This window comes from Atractosteus spatula, chromosome 7, assembly GCF_055471065.1.
Source record: "Atractosteus spatula isolate fAtrSpa1 chromosome 7, fAtrSpa1.hap1, whole genome shotgun sequence".
Taxonomy (NCBI): Eukaryota; Metazoa; Chordata; class Actinopteri; order Semionotiformes; family Lepisosteidae; genus Atractosteus; species Atractosteus spatula.
The window spans coordinates 20,088,823-20,104,096 of record NC_142712.1 but is presented as its reverse complement, the minus strand read 5'-3'; the positions used below and the strand labels follow the sequence as shown (position 1 = coordinate 20,104,096).

Genomic DNA, 15,274 nt, shown 5'->3' with positions numbered 1-15,274 from the left:
AGAAAACTCTCCATGTCATACTGCATCAGAGGACTGGTGGGCTTGCATTCCCATTCAAACAGGGGTAACTTGACTAACTGGGAACAAATTTGTCACAATCGTAAACCCCTCCCCTTAAGGACGCTCCAGCCCTGCTTTGTTTTCATTCATCTCCAGCACCTGTCTCCAGTTCCAGCCCCTGTGTTATTTAAACCAGACGTTCCTGCCTATCGGGGCTCAGCTTTGGAACATGGACGCCCGGAAGCCCGCTCACCCGCGAGTCCAGGAGCGGCTCAACGACATAGGCTTCGCTACGGCATCCTGACCATCTGGGTCCAGGATCAGGGAGCATCTGGTCCCGTTACCCCCTTTTATTCCCCCGACCCTCCACCAGATCCCGCTCCGGTTTTTAATTCTTCTGTGTGTCTGTCAGGATGGATTACCCAGCGTTGGACTTTCGCTTCATTCTTGGATTTGCATCGGACTCCCTTGGACTGTTCGCCTTGGCCACACCTCCCCTGAACACTAGCGCACCATGGACACGCCCCCCCCGTTTTCCTTCCAGCCCCTAGCATGCCTCTTTCCTCGTGTATTCCTCACTTCCCTTCGGATCGTGTTGTCTGCACAGGGCCCTGAAAGAACTGTTCGGGACAGAATTCATCAATACTTGTGAGTTCTCCAGAAGAAGCTGGAATCTGTTGCAGAGAAAAAAGACGTCTGGTCTTCCCTACTCAACAAGCTGCATCTAGGGACCTCACAAGAACAAGCAGATTGAAAATAGAATACAGAATACAGCAGTTTATATTGTATACTGTATTTTATACAATACAGTATATACTATACTGTAGTAAGGAGAGAAAAAGTGATTGTGGTATTCTCTACTGTATGGAATCACTTTGAAGAATTTAAATAAGAGCCATATAACATATTCCATCTTCTTACATCCAAATTCCAAAGGAGAATATCTTAATTACTTTATGTGCATAATATTCAATATTATTCAATAAAACATGAATCCTGGGTAATACTGTTAGAAACAATAAGTGAAATAATCCTACTTCAAAAGCTTATATGACTAAAAATTCAGATTTATAGCTCACATAATATTTGAGAAATTCATACTAAGTGACATAAAAATAACACAAATCGCTTTTCATAATAATAAAGTGCCCTTTTCTTAATGATAAAGCTACATGTAGGGGCATATTGAAGGGAGTCAAAAATGCACAGTACCATCATAAAAGTTTTCCAGTGAAAAAACGAAAATATCACACACTCTTTGCCTAAAATAAATGATAATCTTTGATTCGATAGTACTAAAATTAATAAAACAAATACATTTTTGAGGAAAAGGATAACAATGGAGATAGATATTTGTAGCACTTGTAAGAGATGGTGAACATGAAACAACGTAAGAAATTGAATGCAAGAAAATTATAAATGGAAAGGGATGATTCAGCAAATAATATCTCTTTGAAGAAAACTAGCACAGTTTTCTTGTTCAATCAGCCTTTGAAATCTTGAAATGTGGTGCATATATTACATGCTACTCTGACATATTCTAGCACATAATATAATAGCCCACAGAGGTGATAATGAAGTTGAAAAGCTTAATTAAAATGAGATATTTTCACATAGCGAAACAAACCAGTAGGGGAAAATGAGTTTAAACACTACTATTGTAACAACACTTGACAGAATTAAAGTCAGTAGGATACCATTATGTTTTTTTCTATGCACAATCATGGCACATTTGCTAAAACTGTAGGAGCTCCAGGTTCGGTTCAACAACAAAATGTCACAGCAAAATAAATTATGTCCAAAATGCAGCTTTCTTTCCTTCATAGCTTATGTTTAAAGCACTCTGTTGAAAATAAACAGATTCTAAAAGTTTACTTCTATTTATGTTTAATTAAAATCCTTCTTAAGGAATATTTGGGTGGAAAGAAACAAGTAAAGGTTTATTCCATGCTGTAAAGAGAAGAAAGGAAACACAATGTTTCTTCTGTGGAGCCTTCTTCAGGTGTCTGCTTTCACAGCTACTGTACTGTACCTACTTGAAATATTTGGGTGCTTCTTTAATGTCGAAAGGCGCCCAAATCATTGATGAATAAAATGAGTAGGTTGTGCATTTTCAATTACACTAATGAATTCTGGCAGTGTACTCTTTTTCTGTGGCACCTAATTACCTTTGCACTGCAAAGTTGTCAGATTTATAACATCAGCATCATTTAATGTTTTTGTGTTACTGTTGTTGCTACATGAAGGCTGACATTTCAGAACACCAGGAGAAGCTGCTTGGGTTTTAAGAACATTGAATGGAAGTGCTAATTAAATTTCTTTTGGCCTTCTGAAAATACAAATGGCAAGACATTTTCTTTTTCAAAATGAAAAGGCTGGATGCTAACAGTTTCTAAAGAACTGCAGCAGTCATCAAGTCTGGAGGCATTCTCACACCTGCAGAATTAAAGAGTTGTATTTGTGATTTTTAATCTGGTCACTCCCCTCACAGTCCTGTAAACAGGAACAAGTATTTGTTCTCTGTGCTTAAAAAAGCAGCTTGCTCCATTTCTTAAATTGCATTGAAAGCCTTAATTTTTCTTTTCACTTAAAAAACAACAAACTTTCTCAGCGTGACCACACTTTTTGTCACGCTGAATTAGTACATAGAATATAATAACATAAGAAAGGTTACAAATGTAAGTGCTAATTAAATTTCTTTGGCTCTTTTGAAGAAAAAAAAAGGTTTTCCTTTTTTCAAAATGAAAAGGCTGAGTGCTTAATTCTCTTCAATCAGTCATCAAAGCAACCTCAGAAAGGGAATTAACTGAATCTGAGGTTGAAATTCCCCATCGTTTATTGGCATCGATTACACGGATCTTTTATTGGCTTTTTACTTGAGACAACTTCCTAAGCTTTGAGGTTTCAATCATGACTACAAAAAAAGAGAAATTTCAACAAGAAAAAAGTGTGACATTAAGTATTTGACAGTGGTCACTATTATATTTTTTGGTAACATTAAGTGTTATTTTTGTAATAACCTAATTAATTCTGCTTACTGTAACACTACTACAAAGCCTAGTTGTTGATGTGCATGTTGAGACATACAATACAACATTGGCATAAACAGCACACTTTTCAGACAAACCAAACTCCAATACCTTTTGATATTTTGAAAACAAGAGTAGATCTACATCAGTGCTTTTTCTCAACAATCCCTCCTGTACCATTGCAAAGCTGAACCAATAAAAATATGAATCTGCAAATACTGTATAGGTTTTTCACTTTTGGCAACTGGACCAAGACCATCTAACTACAGACATGGTAAAACATATCTAAACAAGGTGGGCATGAGTCAGCCTGAGAAAAGACTTAACTACATAAAAATTCATTTAAACTAGAATGGAAGTGGGGAAAACTGTAAGGGAGACATACTGGAACAGAATGAAGAAGAGAAATGCAGGGAAAAATCAAATGTCAAAGGACAACGTAATTAAATGCTTACACCTAAATGTCAGGACTATTATGAATGAACTAGAAAAAATAGAACTGGCATGTAATTATAATGTAATTGGAAATAACAAAAAAATGACAAACATAAATGGTGACTGCAGCATTAGTGGATACACAGAATTATAAAGAGAAATGGAAGATACAGGAAATAAATCTGGATGATTGAAGAGTTTCAGAATCTATATGGTCAGAAAAGACTGTTAGAAGAAGGTGTACTATACTTTGGGCCACTTAACTATAATTTAAAATGCAATTTATTGTAGTTTATTAATTATAATGATGTGTTATATAACGAAACCAGGAAAATATGAGTAAAAGAAGAAATGCTTATTATGGGAGATTTCAATTTTCAAAAATATTGGGAAAAGACACCAGGTTCTGTATGTACAGTATGTGATGTCAGCAACTGAAACTGCAAAGACAGACATGGCTAATGATTGTTTCCTTACTCAGTTTTCATAGCACCTTAATTATTAATCTAGTCTTTTCAAACCATTACAATTAAGTAAAAACAACAGAGGTGAACCATGAGGGAAATATTTGATTAATATACAGTAGTTTGCTTAGACCCATACTTACATGAAAGGGAGAAAAAATAATTTAAAACATGAAAAAAATACAGTAGTAGAAATGCAAAAAGAACAACAAAAGTGCTTAAAAGTTTTTTTCAGTGCAAAAGATGGGTAATTATTGAAAAAAGCATCTCAGGGATAAAAATTAGAAGATTTTATCAGACTAGCTGATGCATTAAATTAATATTTCACTCAAGTGTTCTCCAAGGAAGAAACTGACATTTATGCCTGTGTATGAGAAAATATAAGTTCTAAATAGAATACCTTTAGCATAATAAGACAGTTGTATTACAAATACTAGAAACACTAAAAGTAATCAACAGGGCCTGAAAGCATTGCATCAGTTGTATAAAGATAAAGTCCATTGACTGGAAAGTAGATAATGTAGCACCCATTTATAAAAAAAAGAAAAACTCAACCAAGTAATTTTAAGCCAATAAGTTTTACTTCTACTACATGTAAGGGTGTAGAAATAATAATTAGACCTAAAAATGAGAATTATCAGTATGGCAATAAGATTCTAGGGAGTAGTCAACATGGATTGGTAGGTCTTGATAAGCTAACCTGTTAATAAACTAGTCAAGTTCACAGATGTTATTGAACATGGAGGATCAACAAACTAACGGGAATTTAAAAAAGTAAAATTCAAGACCGGGTCAACATGTCACAGATGACTTTAAATATAGTTTAGTGTAGATTGTGAAAATCAAACAAAACATAAGGCAGAGAAGTGCTGAACTTGAAGAAGCCTCTTAGAGGTAGACTTACAGCAGGTGCTTATGTTGACAGATTGTTTGTGCCGAAAAAATAAAAAGGCAAACATATGCTGGGATATACTGTACATAGTTAAACAGAGAATTTAAATGAAGAGATGTGTTGAAATACAGTAATAAGAATATTAGAGTATTGTGCATAAATCATGGTAACCACATTGACTAATGATATTCCTTCTCTGGAATCAGTGCAGAATACAACAAGATAATGTACTGTATGTTCTTAGGCTTAAAGGAATTGTCCTATGCAGGGAGGATATTTCTAAAGAACCGTACTCAACTTCTGAGGGGTTGCAGAATCAATAGTGAAATATGAATCAGAGGACAAAAATCTAAACTAAGGAAAGTGCATTTACATCTGAGAACAGCAGGTACCTTTTTTTTTACATTACTTATATGACATTAATACCCAGACATATTATCAAAGCTGACACCCTGTCTTCTTCCAAGAAATGGCTGGATGAGATCCTTGGTTCAATTAGCGACTCATAACCAATAAATGGTCTCCTCACATTTGTAATGTTTCGTATGTTCTTAAGAGAGTAAGTCGTTAATGAAGACAGCACCCTGCAGCCCTTTCAACAAAAAGTGTTGAGAGAATATTGGTATTGAAAAGGCACACGCTGTGCTCTCACATTACAGGACCATTTGCAACTTGTGATTTTATAGATGAGTCTGGAGGTCGGTTTAACTCAATGTGACTATTTATCATTCTTTATGGTCTCAGATATATGCTTTATCATGTATCTTCAGAGTCTTAATGTGTGCTTTCCACGGATACATTTAATAAATTAGAATTAAAATTGAAAATGGTGATAAATTGCAGGCTACCAACTTCAGATGACATTTATTGCTTTCTGCACTTGTGTCATTAGCAAATTAGGTTCATAGGAGAGCCACGCTCAGTCAATAAGATGATCCTGAATCTTTAGCTCTTGATGAATATCAGTTCACGGCAGCCAAATGTATTTCACAAGAATTTCTGTCAAAGCTAATGAGGCTCTTTTTCATTCTATAACCTGCATTTACACCAGTCAGTTCAAAGTCTGCATGAATGTCTACTATAAATATGTTAGTCACCTTTTAGCTGTAATCCTCTGCAGAATTTTGGCATTGCAAAAATGTGTTTAAAATGATCTGTGTTAAAGTGTTTTCTTTTAGCATCAGTGTTTATGCAGGCTAGACTAAAGAAATCTAGTAATGCAGCTGTCTGTTTGAAAAAAAAACTATGACTACTGTACATAGGAGGAATTTTATTGGTTAATCCCCTTGTCAACAAACTATCCTTTTTTTGTACAGTTCCAAAATAGTAACCAGACTCTATCATCATTCTAAAAGTGTATACATTTAACTACAAGGTGTTCTAGGTCTCTAGGTGTACATTATTTGTATTTTTACGAAATTACTAACTTTGAGTTTGCCATTTTTATGCCGTGGTCTGCTTTTATGGACTTTTGGATAAGATAGGAGAATTTCAATTTCATAAACTGCAGAAATTACACACATTACAGCTGTAAAACTCACACTAGTATTGGCTGCTTGATTAAAGAGCTAATACTAGTATTGTGATAATACTAGTTTTTTTTGTAATAATACTAGTTTTATTGTGATCCATCCCAATTAATTATAAAATGATCAAGTTTTTGAATGAGGACTTTATGTCTGTTTCTGTGGTAGTTATCTTGGGATGAGGCCTGTTTAATTGATTCCCTTAGCCTGATGGCTTTCAATAAATGACTTTTATGAGAAGCAAAGCAGCATCTCTTGTGAGGAGCTGAATGTCCTTGAAGTTTACTAACAAGTGCCTATAATTATTATGGAAATTTTGACCTTATATTCATCAAGACATGTCTTTATTCATAAAATATTCCTGGTCTTGGGTGCAGTGTGTGTCCCTTTTTCATCATGATATTGCTCAGTTCAGAACACACAAATTGTTAAAGTGAAGCAATCTACAGTATCACACCCACTAATGAACAAAACCTACATGAAAATTATTAATGCAAGTCAATGTATCTTTGTTAAAAGAACTAATTCCAAATAAAAATTTCTGAAATGAAAGTTTAGGGTACAGCTTCAACATTGAGTCCTGTACTCCTAAGCATGTGTATTTGTATCCATTCTTAAGCCATAATTCCATTACAAATCAGTCTAATCTTTGGCAAACACCAGTTTGTAAGTCAGTCACTTGGAAAAAAACAAACAAGTGAAAAAACATCGCCACATGCCAGCTTGTTTGTTCCTTAAACATTTTATCTGCACCCATTTCAGATATTCAGTAGCAACCTTCTTAGGTTTATTGGCTCTGACATATGCTATCTCCAGCTCTTGTGGAATCCTTCACAATCTGTTTTCTCTGACATTTAGTCTCTTTCTGTTAATGCCTTCCTGCCGTTCATGGATTAACTTCTCTTTTTGCTCAGTATGCTCCATATCACAGCACTAAATATTGCATCCTTTGCAATTTTTTGTGCACTCTTCTTTGGAAAAATAAAACACCTGAGGTACTTGCCCATAGAGGCAAAAGATAAGCAAGTTATTGGATGTGTCCAACAGCTTGCAACTGCTGAGAGGCTAAATTATTGCAAGGTTTTTTTTTTTAATCTGCAGGGATGCATTGGATAAAAATGGCCACAGGTGGAATTCATCATAAAATACAATAATGGGTCTAGAATACAGAATGTTTGGAAGGCTTTTTTAAACATAGTAATTAATTAAATTAATTAATGACAAATAATTATAATTCTTAATTACTGTCACTGGCCTTAATAGACGTACTGTATTAAGGCTTTAATTGGGTTGTTCAAATGCCCATATTACTGTACAACACAGTTTGCTGATTACATTTATTGTAAGTTACTACGATACCAAGCCAAATTAGCAAAAAATAACAAAGAACACCAACCACAATAATGATGACAACATCAACTGAAGAAATGCAGTGAGAGATCTGTTCCTGGGCACCAACTGCAAGATGTCACAAATCAGTATGTCGGTACACTTAATGAATGTCAGACATTTGGCACTGAACATGAATAGTCCTGTTAGTGAAGAGTGGTGCTGTACTTCTGAGGATTCATTAATGTCCCCATCAATGAAATCAAGTGAAACAGTGAAAAATGGAAAACATACAAATTTTGGCAATGCCCTTGTGTGACCCTGCTTACAATGTATTAGTCTATTGGAAAGAAAAACACAAGTAGTATGGTTTAATAGTCAAAGAATATGTCACATGCAAACAAATACAAATTACTGAGACTTTATTATGGGAAGAAAAAAAGTTCTGAATAATGTATTCGAAATCCTCAAACTATTATTATGACCTTCGCTTGACTCTCAAACAAAAAAAATATGACTTAGTGAAATTACAAATTTATTCAGGACTGAGAAAACAACAGGTGTTTATAAAGACACTGAAATACTGACTTAAAAAATCTGGAACCTAAAAAAAAACTGCAACTGAGACTGTTGGGTTTTACTGAATCCTTAATATTGATAAGCATTTATGGGCAGGAGAACAGCCACTTGTGGGTTTCACAACAGGCTAAAAAAATCATGGGTGTCCCACATCAATTCACTTTTATTTTGTGAAACTGTAACACTGTGAGAAAATGTATACGGTAATTTAGTGCTTAATTTGAGTCCGTTACAACAATTGTTTCAAGCATTCCTTTAGAAATCCACAAACATGCAGATAAACCTGGACTTCAAGGCAGGAGAACAGGATAGATTTGATAGAATAGTAAAAAAAAGTTTCAATAGACAAAAAAGTAATTATTTTTGAAGCAGGAGAGGCACATCTATCTATAGTACCTATTATCATGCTGTCTTACACATACTTGGACTTCAGGAAGTATTTTACCTTATGTTCTAGATGCTGGAAAACAGAAGATGGATGTTGAATGGCCTCTTGTCATTTTCTGACTGCCTTTCAAATATTCGTTTTTTTTCTTTGGTGTAAATACTCACCATACACATACAAATTGTACTCTGCACTGCTCTTCCCAAGGTGGTTGCTGGCTTCACAGCGGTAAGTGCCATTGTCTGTCTTGTTCAGAGCCATAATGGTCAGTTCCCTACCATCGACAATCATTCGGTCAAGATCAGGCAACTCCCCACCATCTTTTGTCCATAGCACTGGGTCAGGTCTATGGAAAACAGAAAAGCAAAGTGAAAATAATTCACTAGCAAGCAAACCCTCCAATCAACTTGGTGCAAATCTAACAGGTCTCATGGTGTGTAAGATAAGTGTGTAAGATGTGCAATATGATGACTTCACTCTCCAGGATGTCCAGTGTAATTGAAGCTTACTGTATAATATTGTAGACTCTGAAGTATATTTTGAAACTGTGCAGCTAGAGTTAAAAAAAGAAAAGGTTTACAATTCCAGGAAATCAGGCCATGAAAAATGGAGACAGGGTTTTAGAGAAGTAGAATAGGATAGGATAGCTATGGAATGAGTAGAGAATTGCTGGTCACAGTTTAAAGATATTCTGCTATAAACACAGGGCAGATTCACCCCAAGAGTCCCAGTTGGCTTAAGAAATCTATTTGAATTTAAAAATAATGGGATAAGGTAAAATTAGAGGACTAATGAATTACAAGCACAAGTAAAAAAAAAGATATTTAGAAAAGAGAGACATAAATTCATTTTTTCCAGTATTACAACAGCAAAAGATGAGGTAAGGAATCTAAACAATAAAACTGGAAAGTTCTAGATGATGAATGCGAAATGGCTGATATATTAAATTAATTACATTAAATTAGTACTTCACTGTGTGTTTACATAGGAAGAAAAAACATCATGCCTCTGGAATCAAAAGTTCTGTATTAAACGGATTTAGCATTAAAAGAGTCAAAAGTTTAACATGTGCTAAAAACACATTAAGAAGTCTGCAGGACCTGATGATTTCCTACCAGCTTTACATTCATAAGCCATTAACAAAACTCTTCCAACAGTCAGTTGATACAGGGGTCCACTGACTGAAAAATTGAAACACTGAGCTTGAAGAAATTACTTATGAAAATAACTTAGGTATTGTAGATCATTTTGATTCAGGGTTACATTCATACATAAGTATATTCAAGGATTTTTTTTTAAACAAGCTATAGTACCTAGCCAAGTTGTTGAAGCCTATACCCTGAATTATTTGAAGAAATGCCTGGATGTAGTCCACAGATCAATTCGTTTTTAATAGTTATTAACTACCAAACAGTCTACATGGACCAATGGCCTCTTCTTTTTGGTAACCTTTCTTATATTCTTATGATACAATCCCCTAGTAATTGCTATTGCAAAGAAATAGCAAAGTTGAATTAGGATAGGTTAACGCACTAAAACGTTAGGTTATGGTTCAGATAAAATGGCTTTGAATTCAGATGTCAAATATGCTTGTTTTAAAGTGGACAAGTGGATTTAAATGAGTGGTGCTGAAATCAAATCCCAGTGGACACATTGTCGGTGGTTGCTGTATATGTGCTGATCCAACAATTCTCCCAGTGACCTAACTGAGCTGATCAGTATCTTTGCTGGACCATTTTAACTCCTATCAATAGTCGTCATCAAGAGACCTAGAAAATTAGAAAATCTGTTGGATCTTGTCCTCATGGGCTGGAGTTGTACAGCTAGGGTCTAAAGGGTCTGCAAAGTCGTTCCTGGAGTATCTGTAGACTTGGAACAATTTACAGTATCTGTGATCAGGTAAACACATGATATGTTGAATTCACTAGTTTAGTGCTAATTGTAACAAAATAAAAAAAAAAACTATATTGAATCACTTGGTTAATTTATCAGTGATGTATAAGTGTTTATAATATTTGAAACTAAGTGGTAATATAAGAAACTTCAAGTGGTAACAACAACATACTGTAGGGTTTTGTTACATGTGTAACATACTCTTTTCATTATTCTTTCTACCTGTGATCTCATTTCAAGAAGGCCTGTACTACTATGTATCATATTGAAGTAAAGTAGTTTAATTGAACATTGTGTATAACATCATGAATGAGGACTTTGGAAAATAGGAACAAGCATACTCCATTTCAGTATGTGAATTTCTAAGATGGGCAAACACTATAATGACATTTGACCTTTACTTTTACGTATACCTATTACTTTTATATAAGCAGCAAATCTAAAAGGGGAACTTTAGTTTCATCAGTCTTTTTTCCTGGTTAAATTCTATTTCACTATTTTAAAAAAATCATAACAAAATATAAAAAATCTGATTCCAATATAGCCTCTACAATAGAAAATGTTTTAATCTAAATGTATTCTTTAAAGTAACTTTATTTTGTTTTATATAAACTAAGAACACATGTACAGTATGTGCTGTACAATATTCTACCATTTCCAATAAAGTTTATCACAAAACTTCTGAGTTTTACTGTCTTTTAAGAATTACAGTGAAATTTCATCTAATGTATTCAAGCAAGGTACTAGAGAAAGGTCAAAGTGGTTGTTAAATGTCATGGATTACAATTTCCCTATAATTATATGACATAATAAAATCCTTTTAAATATTAAGCTGTGATTTTTTTTTACTTAGGGTTATTACATAGTAACTTTGAAAAATGGACATTGATTGGGAATTCTAAAACCCAATTGATTTTAGTTGCATGTTAAAATCTTGGAGAATGCCAGGAAGCAACAAAAAATTACAAACAAAAACATTTTGAAAGGAGAAGTAAAGCAATGAAAGAGTTATTCTTACAACAGCATGTGTACATTTGCCTATAGTTTTGACTGTTCATACAACTAAGCTCTTGATTATGATTATGGTTGTTGATGAGAAAAATATATTTTCCAAACTAAAAGTAAATGAACTTGATATCTTATTTACAAACTGTCTTATGTCTATTTTATACAAATCATTTATAATTATTTACCTCCCTTTACATTATTAGCAAGTTTATTTTAATAGCAAAATAATCACAATGAAAATCGGGAAGATAAGAATATTCTTTACAATGTGATGTTGAGAGCTGTTGTATAAAAGAGAAGGGATTTCATTACAAATTATTTCTTTGTTTATGACCTTACACACAATGACAACACTATATATCTTTTTTTATAAGACACACACATGTAGCTATGGAATTAATTCCAAATATAAATATTATATCTAACATGGCTACAATAAATTGAATTTTACATTCAAAACTTTTCAATTTTTCAGTTTTACATGTTTGTTTTTATTCTATTAGCCTGTGCAATGTTCTTTTTATAATAAAATGAAATATTATCTATTATGAAAAAGCAAACACAAACTTACACAGGATTTCCTTTGGAAATGCATTCCAGTTTAAAATACTGCCCTTCTTGAGGAAAAACCAGTGGGTGGGTGATTTCCACATAGGGGGCATCTGTAAAAAATAAATGACAAGGCAGTTTGAAACCTATACAGACGATATTGTTGTGAAACAATCTAGCATATCCATGAAATCTTAATTACCGTATTCTAGATTTAAGACAATTGTACAGATTATGAGGAGAACTATTTTTGTGTTTTAGACAAGTTTTTCTTGATTCAAGAAACCTCTTGACATGTGAATCTGCAAGACGACCCCAAACCTCTTACCCCCCTTATCCTGGTGTCTAACTGGTACAATGACAGCCGTCAAATACCTTCCCACACAAGCTTTCACAAATGGCACCTCAAGCACATTGGACTCCTATTTGCCATCAGGACCAGCACTTTTAAAGATAAGTGTGACTTACAGTGCACCTCCAGGACCTGAGTGGTTTGCTGTGGTGAGGTGTTCAGGGCAACGTGGTCTACCCTGCAGGTGTAGGCAACTCCGTCATCATTGCGATCCACCTGCAGCTGCAAGGTACTTGTCACCGTAAAGGTCTTTCCACTGGCATTCACTTCCTTTGCACCTTTGGAGTTTCAAATAAAACATACTTAAATAAAACCAACAACACTTACCTTCACAGATAGGCTACACTTTGTGGACAAAATATTAGGAACCCCTACCCCTAAGTGTTGGGCTTCTGTGAGCAGCATATACAGTTTGAAATGGACATGTATTGTGGTATGGACACCATAATGTTCTAATAATTTGTATCTCAGTTTGCAGTCTCTAGCAAATACTTTCATTTTTTATAAGAGTAATGATATACTGTATGCGACTGGAATATACAGTATCTTCCACCTGTTTTCAAAAGGGCAGAGACCTGAGCAGACCTTGTTCTTAACGAGGAAGGTGATGGAAGTCTCCTGCTCCTTAAACTAACTAACCATACTGTACTGAACATATCTTGCCATGGGGATTACAGTATATTCATTTTACTGGGTTTTTTTCCTGATATTTTGCCCAACACTTTTATATACTCAATGAACACAGTTGCAGACATAATACATATCTGAAATTATTAATTACTAACTTAGGAGATGCAATGAATAATGAATGATTATTGTTATACTGTATATGATAAATACATTATGAGATTCCATAACACCTATTCATCCCAGCAAGTCAAAGATAAAATAATCTACTGAAACACTGATGTAAGACAAGGATATACATGTACTTTATTTCCTGTACTCTGTTTTATATATATAGATTATATAAATTTGTTCTAAGATCTTTCACAAATATCTAAAATACGTTTAGAAGACCTTAGGTATGAAGTTACAAATCTTTCAAAAGGGAACACAAAATAATAATGTTTTAATTTTCCCACACTAGCTAGTTAGCTTTTTGGATAAAATTTTAGATAAGGGGCAAATGTAATTTAAATACTTTATACAGTATATCATGTAAACAGATATAACATGTTTATAAAATATTTAAAGAAGGTGGAGCAGTGGTACAGTGGTTAGCTGTGCTACCTCACATAATTGGTTCAATTCCAGAACTGGGGTGCTATCTGCATGTTTGTATATTCTCAGTGTGTTCACTTGAGTTTCCTCCAGGTACTGTACTCTAGTATCCTGCCACAGTCCAAAAACATGCTGGCAGGTTAATTTGCTTTTGGGAAAATTGATCATGTGCGAGTGTGTTCACGTTTGTGTATGTGTCTTTGTGTGTGCCCTGCGATGGATTGGTGACCCGTCCTGGGCGTACGCTGCCCGACCCCCATGACTGTGAATTGGACAAAGATGTTAGAAAATGGACGGATGGATTGAACTTTTAAAAGAGTGAGATACATTTTGCAATAACTAAATAACTAACCTCTGTAATAGAATAACTGGATATTATTAACAAAGCCATAACCCTGATCACAGCCTGAATCAAACCCCAAACCCTAAACGAATTTAATATTTTTATAGCTGTTTTAACAGCATTAGCACTATTAATGTAGAATTGTTAAATAATGTAGAAATTAAAGCTTCACTGCCTTTTTTTCCAACATTACCTCCAGAACTGGAATGCTGTGCTCAAACATATCAGAAAAAGCAAAAAAAGCTTTCTAAGAATAAACTTGAAGTTGTCATGCGACTGATGGCAGTATGATGGGAATCACATTGGCTTAACCTCTGACTGATCTCACCAGATGTGTGTTCAATAGGGGGTTACTGTAATATAGTGAGGGGCATAAGCTTCAGATTATTTTTATTTACAGGCTCAGGGAAACAGACTGAGGCTCAGCAGGTCCACATCTGCGAGAAACCAGCGCTAAAAATCATTACTAAAGGCAGTGAGTGTGGATTAAACCAGTAATATCCATGTCAACTATGTATGAAGGCTCAGGTGCACCGGAATATTGAATGGCTGAATTATTGCATTACTTTAAAGCTCTACCTCAAGTGAACACAAGCAGCTGCTCCCTAAATAGTACAAAGACAGGTGCGCAGTATGATGATTGTTCACTACCTGTGTTGGAACCCCTACAGAAGAGTGGAGACTGAACATTTGGCATCTTAAAACCTAGTGTAGAGAGCCTTAATAATCAGGAAATGACTTTGGAGAAACATAGCCAAAAAGACAAAAGTTTACTTTTTTGTTTTAATAAAATTTATATGTAAGATAATATAATATAATAAAAACAAAGGCAAGACACGAGAGTTTAATATTTCCAGAGTGTTCAACACCCTATGCTATACAGGAATGAAATAACTAAACTAAAACCATGGGTGGAAACTATCTACTGTAACTGCAACAAACTTCAGCAAACACTGGGGTCTGCAGTTTTTCTTTTCTTGGTTCTTAAAGACTTGGGAAGATAATACTTGATTGAATAAATTCATAAGTGTGGCCAGTCTGAGAGTGCTGTGAATGATTCCTGATTAATCTGCCCTCACAATCCACTGTAGATCTTAGGGATTTTGGTTTGAGTTTCTTATTTTTGAGGATTTAGTTCCACAGAAACAAGACAACAGTAAAATAGCATATACTAAGATAATTTAATAAGGAAACATTTTATAATAAGACACATTGTTGTCATTGTTTTTGTTCTAGAAATCCGGAACTTAGTCTTCTAGGTACTAT

General features: G+C 34.5%; 1 protein-coding gene across 2 annotated transcripts in view; it reads right to left on the bottom strand.

The window, feature by feature from the left end:
• Nucleotides 1-15,274, bottom strand: part of LOC148830690 (cell adhesion molecule 2-like) — a 691,585-nt gene that overhangs the window by 37,814 nt on the left and 638,497 nt on the right. For both annotated transcript variants that reach the window (XM_088921768.1, XM_088921769.1), the window contains exons 6-8: nucleotides 12,558-12,719; nucleotides 12,112-12,202; nucleotides 8,807-8,985 (exon numbers count right to left, since the gene is read on the bottom strand). In XM_088921768.1, coding sequence (XP_088777894.1) covers nucleotides 8,807-8,985; nucleotides 12,112-12,202; nucleotides 12,558-12,719 — 432 coding nt within the window. The remainder of the gene's footprint in view (nucleotides 1-8,806; nucleotides 8,986-12,111; nucleotides 12,203-12,557; nucleotides 12,720-15,274) is intronic.